At 45.1% G+C, this 10,170-nt stretch overlaps 1 protein-coding gene across 1 annotated transcript; it reads left to right on the top strand.

Moving 5' to 3' along the window:
- Nucleotides 1-264: 264 nt before the first annotated feature.
- On the top strand, nt 265-9,978 carry LOC116488499 (cytochrome P450 2U1). The gene is made up of 5 exons (XM_032186089.1): nt 265-529; nt 2,496-3,128; nt 5,288-5,449; nt 6,490-6,657; nt 7,084-9,978. The coding sequence occupies exons 1-5, from the start codon at nt 376-378 to the stop codon at nt 7,260-7,262; spliced, it is 1,296 nt and encodes a 431-aa protein (XP_032041980.1). The 5' UTR covers nt 265-375; the 3' UTR covers nt 7,263-9,978.
- Nucleotides 9,979-10,170: the final 192 nt, after the last annotated feature.

Here is a 10,170-nt window from a genome sequence, read left to right as displayed (position 1 = left end):
GGCGGGCGCTGTGAGGGCGCCGGGGGCGGCCGCGCCGCCTCAGGCCTCGCCTCCGCCATCTTAGGGGGGAGCCGAGCGCGGGCGCCTCTCGAAGGGATGGCGGCGGGGCCGTGGCTGCTGCGGGTGCCCAGCGCCACCGAGCTGCTGCTGGCGGCCGTGTGCTGGCTGGGCTGCTGCTGGCTGCTGCGGAGGAGGAGGCGAAGGGGGGAGCCGCAGGGGCTGCCGCCGGGCCCCGCGCCCTGGCCGCTGGTGGGCAACTTCGCCTTCGCCCTGCTGCCGCCGCCCCTGCTGCGGAGGTGGGTGCTGGAGGTGTGGGGCCGCGGCCGGGGCTCCCCCGTCTTCTCCCCTCACGTCTTCCTCACCGGGCTCACCAAGATGTACGGCGGCATCTTCCGCCTCTTCGTGGGCAGCCGCCCCTTCATCGTCCTCAACACCTTCGGGGCGGTGCGGGAGGCGCTGGTGCAGCAGGCGGAGGTGTTCAGCGACCGCCCCTCCGTCCCCATCGTCCTGATGATCACCAGAAAGAAGGGTAAGGGGAGGGGAGGACCTGTTTTGGGGAAATTAAAGCTGAAATAAGGCTCCCGAGCGGCATCGGGGGCATCTAACGGATGGGGCTGCCTTTAATTGCAGCGCCCAGCGCTTAATGAGCGCGCTGACATTTAGCGTGGATCAATTAAGATCAGAGGGACCTAGGCTGTATTGATTAAAAAGCAACCAGCTAGCATAGCTGCGTTTTTTTAAATTAATTTTAAAAAGGGATGGGCTAAGGATGCTGCTTTAGCAATATTAGATACATCTTACTGCTGTGCAATTCTTACAGGGCATGAATATTGTCAGGTCCCGTAAATTCAGCAAGGACTGAGGGAGGGAAGGGGACGAGCAGCTAGAGACTGGAGCAGTTTGAGCTGTGCTGCTGCTGTAAGCAAACAAAACCACCCCAGCCCTGAGCCCTGGAAAGCCAGGTTGGTTATTGACCCGGCAAATTCAGCCCCAAATAAACCCCTTCCCGCACAGCCCTTCCACGTGTCTGATGACAGCAGCGCTGCCTGGAAACTGTACAGGAAAAAGGGGATTTGAAAAGTTTTTGGTTCTGTTTTTAAAGTGCCAGGTAATGGGCATTTGAGTAGGTTTCCTAAGGATTGTGTTTGTACAGAGAGGGGGAAATGCAGCGGATTCGCAGCCTGTACCGACTCATCCCAACGTCCTGCTTTAGGACTTTAGGAACTGGGTCGTGTGTTTATATTTTTCAGTCCATTGTTAATACTAGGAATAATGTAATCAGACAGCGTGGCTTTAAAGATTTCCAGCTCTGTGTTATATTGAGCTATTACACCTCTGGGACTGCAGTCCCTTCAGGGTACAGCTGTCTCGCGTTTCTGCAAATTTCTGTGTTTCTATCTACAGATTTCGTATTTGTTTATTCTCCTTTTTGTCTTAGGGGTTATGAACGTGAAGCCTTAACAGAAACAAAGGTGGCATTAAGTGTTGAAAAATGGTGCATCTTCCTGTTGCCAATTTCTTGTGGCCATTTCTCTCTCATTTAAGCTTAGCAGTAAGATTTGCAGTTGACAGTAGAATTGATGTTGCTTTTATAAAGTAACATTTTATTTCTGGAAAAAAAAAAACAAAACAAAACAAAAAAAAACCTGATGATGTCATACATTAAGAGAACAACAGCAAAACTCTCCCTTGTTTTGGTGACTTCAAACATTATCGGGTTGACCAAGGAGTCCATCAGAAGTAGCTGGCAGTGTATTTTGGTTTTGTGGCAGTGTCTCTGGTGTGGTCTGTTAGGTTAACAGGAGATGTTTCTGTTTGTAAGTAAGCAATATTTACACGAAGGGAAGGAGCTGAGCAGTGTTTCGTAAGGATATAATTACCCAGAACGTGTGCCTAGAGGCACCAGAATTGTGGAGATGCAAGTCAGGTTGGCTCTGAATCTGGCTTCACCTTCCCTGGGTATTTGCAGCACGCGTATCCCTTACTTATAGAGATTATAGCTAAAGAAAAAGCATTGGTTATGATGAATATGCGGTGCTTCCAGCCAGCTGGGCAGCTGAGCTCTGCCACAACAGCTCTCTGCCCAGCAGTCCTTCCCAAACTGAGCCTGTGGGGGCTGCCCACAGGCAGCAGCTCTTCAGGAACTGCTCCCACACGGCTCTGTCCCATGGGGTTCATCTCCCAGGAGCAAACTGCTCCAGCACGGGTCCCCCACGGGTGGGCGGCAGCTCCCCCCAGCCCTCCTGCTCCACCGGGGTCTCCTCCACGGGCTGCAGCGTGGAGATCTGCTCTGTGTGGGACCCATGGGCCTCCCAGGGCTGCTGTGAAGAAGTTTTGGGAGAGCTGTGTGCCTCCTCTAGCTCCTAGCCCAACGCTTGGGACAGAGTTGCCGTGTAACTTTTCCTTCTCTTCTGGCTTAGGGGTTGCAGGCCTGGGTTACTGTTTCCCCTTGCAAGCAGAGCGGAGTGGTTTCAGACTGTTTCTTTCTCTTCCAGGTGTTATTTTTGCACCTTACGGCCCTGTCTGGAAGCAACAAAGGAAATTCTCTCTGTCCACGCTGCGGCATTTTGGAGTGGGAAGGCACAGTTTGGAGCCCAAGATCATAGAGGAGCTGAAGTTCATAAAGGAGGAGATGCTGAAGCACGGGAAGGATGCATTTAATCCTTTCCCGATTATTCGCAACGCGGTGTCCAACGTTATCTGCTCCATGGCCTTCGGCAGGCGTTTCAACTACGAGGACGTCGAGTTCAAGACGATGCTGAAGAACATGGCCCGCGCACTGGAGCTAAGTGTGAACAGCTACATGATCCTGGTCAACATCTGCCCGTGGCTGTACTACCTCCCCTTCGGGCCTTTCAGGGAACTTAGGAAGACAGAGTTAGACATGACTGCTTTTCTCAAAAAAATAATTGCACAGCACAGGGATACGCTGGATGCAGCAAATCCCAGGGACTTCATTGATATGTACTTCCTCCACGCGGAAGAGCAGAAGAACAACAAGGAGAGCAGTTTTAATGAAGACTACCTCTTTTTTATCATTGGTGACCTGTTCATCGCGGGCACAGACACAACTTCCAACACGATCTTGTGGTGCCTGCTCTACATGTCCCTCTATCCAGATGTGCAAGGTAAGACCAAGTTCATTCTAGGGGTTTTATTCCAGGCTAAAAAACTCCAGATGGATTTTCAGAAGCAGAAGCAAACAGCTGCACTATAGAAGTCATTAGGAGTGCTGCTACTACACGTGCATGTGCAACAAATATAAACACAGAATCACAGAATTTCTAGGTTGGAAGAGACCTCAAGATCATCGAGTCCAACCTCTGACCTAAAACCAGGAATACTTTCCTCAAGTACCTGAGATTTTGAGGTTTTCAGGTACTTCAGCTGCTTTACAAGTTAGCAAATAGATAGTGTTTACAGCCCCTATCTGTCTGGAATAATCTGTTTAAATAGGTCAAGATCATAGTTTGTTGTACAAATAATCTGCGTCAACACAGGTTGTTGAGCAAAGGTTGCAAAGTAGGGTATCACTTCAGCAGACAAGGTTCACAAAGGACAGATTTGAAACAGTATCGCATGGGCTCATTCTTCTGTTTTTTTAATGATCCTGGGTTATCACTGCTTGACTTGATAGGCAGGTACAAGAATGAGATATGTTCTAAATTACACAAGTGATATCTGGAAGGGTTTTGTGGTGGTGTTTTTTGTTGTTTGTTTGTTTGTTTTTTTAATCCCTGTCAATATATTTGTCTTGTTTCCTACAGGAGATGCAAGAAATGCATAACTTCCAGCGGTAGCAAATGGTGCAGACAGATACTTTCAGGACAGGCAAACGAAGGGCTGTTTGGGGTGGGGGAAATCAGGGAGTATGTATTTGTCTGCTGAAGGCAGTTTTCCTTGTTACATGGGAGAGAGAAGAGGGATATGTGTGAGTGCGTGCTCACTCCTGCATGTGCGTGGATGGAGTACTTTATTTCAGTCTGTTCCCTCACTTATTTTTGGCCCTGGACTTCTGAAGCTCTGTGAGATTTTTAAATCCATGAAGCGTCGTGAAGCAGGTACCCAAGGGCCACACCATTAACAGACCTCCTACTGTTTAGGTATTTTTTTTGTTGTGTGTTCTTCATAGGAGAACTTGTTTTCCTAGCAAACCCAATAGGTGGCAGCAAATGTTCGTTGAACACAGCTCATTCTGCATTTTGGGGTGCTTCTCTGCCTCTGAAACCAGGAAACTTTTTTCACTGGGCTTTTATTTAATCTGGAGTCGGCAATAGGAAGAGAGAAGAGCAAAAACTTTGAACTCTCAGAAGCCTGGATTCCACATCTTGGAAAAGGGAAGCTGGACCACCACAAAATAGTCAGGATATCAAGGGTGGAACCTGAAAACTGACTTCTTATTTTGGATGGAAGGCTGATTGTGGTGTCTTCTCCTCTTTCAAGGTTGTCTTTTGCTGTGTAGCCACGTTCCAAGTGCCCTGGAATAAAAACAGCAAAATCCAGTCCAAGGGCGAGGGAAATCTTGCATCTTGGAAACTTGTTTAATAGAACTTCTTGTGCTGAGCCTTCAGAGAGAAGAAAGGGACAAACAAATACTTTGAGTGGAGATCAGCTCACTAATTTATGTTTTCCCTTTGCAGAAGGGCTGTGTGGGGGAAGGAACGTCCTTCCTGGGGATCTGGGAAGTAGCTGAGTTTGGGTTCTGTGAGCAGAAAGCAGGAAACAGCAAGAGTGAGTTGGGTGTCTGTGGTGCATGCAGTAACAGCACCAGAATGCCTGCTCCAGAGCGGAGTACCCAAAGCAGCTGCCTTGACATCTTGCCCATCTCTTCAGCACCTTTTCCAGTTGAGAGAACTGACTTTTTTTTTTTTCAGGGACCAGAGACCAGATGCAGCATGCAGTGCCTGCAGTCTGGCTTTGTTCTTTTTTAATTCTGGCCAGAAACTTGATGCTTTCAAGTTCAAGTTACCATATAGTTAAATGGCAAACTGAGGTTGGATCTGGAGCAGAGCTTTTCCTGTACTTCAGCCATGCAGCGGTGCTGTCAGTGTCTGTCCTGCCAGTGGCTTTCCCCTGGACAGTTGTCAAGATTGTGCTTGGTTGTTTTTTTCTTAAATGAGGCTGTTCTGTAGGCTTCTGCTGGCATAGCTATTCCTGCTAGGAAATCATGTCTCGCAGTCGTTTTTGCCAAATCTGTGTAAACAATGAAGCATAGACAAGTGAAATTGAGGTCATGCCTTCTCACATATTGTGCATCTCTTTCATTTTTCTCACTCCCTTCGAATAGAGAAGGTTCATGCAGAAATCGAAGCAGTTCTGGGACGTGACAAAGTTCCCTCTCTCACCCACAAGGCTCAAATGCCCTTCACAGAGGCAACCATTTTGGAAGTGCAGAGGATGACGGCCGTGGTTCCCCTTTCCATTCCTCGAATGGCTTCAGAAACCACTGGTAAGCATTTGCAGAGACTTGTTCATACAGCGTTTCCTTGGCGGGTGAAAATCTGATGGGACATCTGGTGAGAATTTACAAAGGCCTCATTTATGCACTGGGACGTGTAACTTCGGTATGGGAAATGCCAGTCAGAGAGTGGGTGGGCTCAAGATACCCACCTAGGTAAGCAGCACGCCTGACCTGACATCCAGAAGTTTTCTAATGTAGACTCTCTTTCCCAGAGGTCAGTTTGTGTTAACTCATGTGCTTTGTGGTAGTTAAAAGCTGAGACGCCACCTTTGCATCGAACAGCAGAGCTGTTTTTTGGCTATCAGACACAAAACTCTGAAAATACTAATTTCAAGTAGCTGCTTTGCTTTGCTGAAAGGCATGTAACATACAGAACCCTACAATAAATATTCTTTTCAAGGTCTCTTTGTTGGCTGTGTTTCTGTAAACATAGCTGAGAACTGGTTGAAGTCAGCGGGAGGTAGCAGCACTTGGCTTTCAACTCCAGCACCGAACTGATTTGCTTTTCTACTGTTTTTGCTTGCAGGACGGGGAGGTGCAGCAGGCTGCAATGAGGCTGTAGTCACTTCAAAACCCTTTTGTGCTTACAGTTCAAAACCCACCCCTCTCCCTTATCTCCGCCTTCGCTGTGCTGGGGCTCTGAGGCAGCACAGGATCGGGAGGAAACTGGGTGACAGCGCCTCCATGCAGCAGCGTGCCTTTCTGACTGCTGCTGCAGCTGTCCTGCTGGCACGCTGAGGGAGGCCTCGGAGAAGAGTAAAACGTGGCTGAGGCTTCTCTGCTGCCTTTTCCCTGCAGGGAGCTGTTGCCCTGGCTCGGTGTCTCTCTAGCTGCTCTGGCCTGCGTGATGCTGCCCCGGCGAGGCTAGCAGCAGTCACCTTTGCCTCAAGCTCCTGCTACGTTTGCAGCCCACAGCTGGGGTTCTGTCTGATTGTCGTGGTGGTTTCCAGGCTTCTTTTTTTAATAAGTCGTCTGTGTTTGCTCCTGGCAGTGTGTCAGATCCTCTGTCTTTGTGCTTTTGTTCGAAGTGCTGCAGGGATACACTATTCCTAAGGGCAGCGTCATCGTGCCCAACTTGTGGGCAGTGCACAGAGATCCTAACATTTGGGAGAACCCGGATGACTTTCAGCCAGCAAGATTTCTGGATGAAAATGGCCAGCTAATTAAGAAAGAGGCTTTCATTCCTTTTGGAATGGGTAAGATATCCACACGCACTCATGAGCTGCTTGGGGGTGGTGGCGTTTTTCAAGCAGAGGGCCTCAGAGGCGTGAGATTGACAAGGACTCACGGGACTTTCTGCAGAGCTTGTTTTATTATTTCACTTGGTGGCTTGCAAAATGGGTCGGGTTCCTCAGAGCTCCAGTTGCCAGGCAGAAATGGGAAGTGATGAATCTTACTTTGACACCACTTTTCCTACGGATGTAAATGCTGTTTATACCAGGCAGTAAACCTAAGCAAAATTCAGACTCAAATACTGGAGACCAAAGCTTTGGAAGTCTGTGATTTCCTCATGGCTTGAGCAATTCTGTGTTTGGGATATGCTGGGCTAGGAGTTGCATGTGTGTTAACAGCTGGATCAGCAGCATCAAACGGTAACACATCTCTTTCTAACTGTTCTTCAGGTAAACGTGTGTGCATGGGAGAGCAGCTGGCGAAAATGGAGCTGTTCTTAATTTTTGCAAGTCTAATGCAAAGTTTTACCTTTGTGTACCCTGAAAATGCTACAAAACCATCTATGGAGGGAAGGTTTGGTCTAACGTTAGCTCCGTGTCCATTCAAAATAATAGCTTTGAAGAGATGATACAGCGTCACAAACGAGGAAACCAAGAAATACTGCACTTTTTAATTCCAGCTTTATTTTCTTTCCAGCTTATTTTGATAATTTCTTACCAGAAAAACGGTGACTGCGTAGGCTTTCATTTCATATCAGTGAGAAAGATCCATTTACAGTTCTGGATAGAAAACATTCTTTTGGTTAGCTGTTGCATTCCACAGAGGAACTGACTGTATAGTTTGCAATTTGATACTAAAACTTGCTGGGCTTGAGCCCTCTGTCTGTTAAGCTAATGCTGTCCATTTGTCGGATGTTAATTATGGGAGAATGGTCCAAAACATCTGTTGCTACTTCAATGAATAATGATTATTATTTTGGTAAAAGCAGAATGTGAACATTTAACCCACCCAACATGTGAAGGACATTGTCTAATATCAGAAGAATTAACGATTAACAGGGTATTAGCCTTTTCTGTATAAAGAAACATTCTAGCAGAGCCTAAATAACAACAAATCTTTGTTTCAAAGGACTAAATGACACTTGCTTTAACCTTGGAGCATTCTTTCTTGTGAGGAAGTCATAGGTGTAGACTGGATCAAATCAGTCCCGATTCTCGGATCCAAACTTCCTTGACTATCAGGGCTCACTGTAAACACGATATGCATGTACCAACTCAAAAAAAAAAAAAAATAATGCACATGCCAGGCTCACTTGGAGGTCAGACAAATCCTTGGACATGCCACGTTCTTAATCTGGGGGTCTGAAAGGAGTGCACAGCCTCTGGGCACAGATGTTTTATTCCTAAACATGAGAGCTGATTTCCCTAACACAAAGCAGAAGCCTGTTTTCTCTGGTGCCAAACAGATACTCAAGACTACATCTGTGCTTCGCATTCGCTGTTTTCCCCGAGTCAGAAGTGATGTTTTTTTCTCTGGCTGCAGCCTGGGTGAGACCAACAGCCTGCTCACCAGGGAGACCTCTGCGTGGATAATCCTGAAGCTGGGGGCTTGCACTCAGGATTTTCCTGTACGGGCAGCGGGGATAGTACTGCCACAACCTTTTTGGCTTTGAGAACTGGAGTCTTGCGTCAAATGCGCATCAAAACGACACTATGGACATAGGTCTTAGGCATATAAAATGAGGAATCTGACAAACTTGAGGTCTGACTATAGAGGATGTTTCTTTGGTATCTCCCAAATGCCGTAAAAAGATCTGTTGTATGTATAAAAGTAATGTGACAGGACCTTACTCTTTTCTCATGCAGAATTTTGGTGCTGTTGACCTTTGTCAGAACGAGCGTCAGGGAAACCTGTCAGGTATTTCAGAACAGGGCACTCAGTAAAGCCATTTAAATAAAAAGATCTCTCAAATGTCTAAAGTAGTCTTTGAGGGATGTGTAACAATTAACCTTTACATAATTTTCTTAACAATCCTTAAATCTCTTTATATACCTTTTGAGCTATCAGTTTCATATTAGATAAAATAAATACGTATGTATTCTTCTAAGGCATTTTTGTCCTTATTGGAAATATAGAAAATACTAGCAGTGCTCCTGATGTCAAGTTTACAAGACTGTAAAGTGAAATTGGGAATTCTGTAGCATGAAACCTAAACTGCAAAAGAAAATTCAGTCCGTAAGCTTTAAATTAGCTCTGTTTCTGTCACTTTTTAACTCAAAGTTTTAAAGCCAACTTGTGCCTAGCAAAGACTGTCAGATACTTTGGGTTTCAATTAAGTTTTTCCTTAACTGTTACAAGTAACACAATGGCTTAGTTTCTGAATAATGAATTTGGTTGGTCTGGTACCCCTCTGTTTTTTGAGAACTTCCAGTTCTTATAAAATCTAAGTTTTTACTGTATAGGTTAGCCTGTGCTGGTGGATGTTTGTTTGTTTGTTTGTTTTTTGGTATGAAATTTTTGAAAACCAGATTGCACAATAAGAAGTTGAGTTTGCTACCATTGCTAATTAACTTGCACTAAAAGCTGACTTCATTGGAGTGATAAACATTTATTTCTTTAGCTTTATATTTTCCAATGAATAATATACAGTTGGGATTTTTGACTGGAAATCCTTAAATGCTTACTTTGAAAGCTAAAGTGAAATGCTGATAATATTTATCTTTCTGTTGAAATGCCTCTATAAACACATAATGATGTTAGTGTGCAACTAATGACATATAAAATATCTGTCCTTTTAATCATGAGGACATATTTGAAAAGCACTTTAGTATTTTATTGTTATTTTTTAAAGATTCCAAAGAAGAGATGATTCACATAATCTCCTAGTATGTGGAATTATATATATTTGTGTGTGTCTTGCCTGCTGGATTTAGTTTAAAATGTCAGCTTTGAAAATTACCCTCCTACAAATAGCACTTTAAAGGTGTAATTTCTGGTGATACCTATAATCAAACACCGCGTATTGTGACAAGCTCAAAATAGTGATGTGGCAGTGCAGCCGTGTCAGTGTCTGCCTGAATCCAAGATGCTGTTGGAAGTGACAGTACAGACCTGCCTCTCATCGCTTCCAGATGCACTGGAATTGGTGTAGGATGCCACAAAAGTAACTAAACAATAGCAATGCAATGTTTGTGTTTTCAAAACCGTGTTGCCATCTTTGGTAAACTGTAAATAAAGTGGCAGCAGATCTGGTTTGTATTGTAAATTTATCCTTCCCTTCCCTTTTTTTTTTATTGGACGAGGAAGCATCTCAAATGCCTTATTGAAAAATGTACATTTATATAAATGGATGGCTATTTCTGAATGATGAAAATGTCTTTATTTCTAAAAATTACTTCAGAATTTGCTTCAATGTAATTTTATTTTTAATAAAGTCATTCCTAAGTAAGTGCTTGACAGCTTTGCGCAGTTATTTTAATGAATTCCATTTGTTGGCTAAGCTTGCGATATTTGGCATTTTACATGTTATGTAAAAC

Source organism: Aythya fuligula, chromosome 4 (assembly GCF_009819795.1).
Source record: "Aythya fuligula isolate bAytFul2 chromosome 4, bAytFul2.pri, whole genome shotgun sequence".
In the NCBI taxonomy this organism is placed as follows: Eukaryota; Metazoa; Chordata; class Aves; order Anseriformes; family Anatidae; genus Aythya; species Aythya fuligula.
The sequence above is the reverse complement of the archived record's forward strand: the minus strand, read 5'-3'. Positions and strand labels throughout refer to the sequence as shown.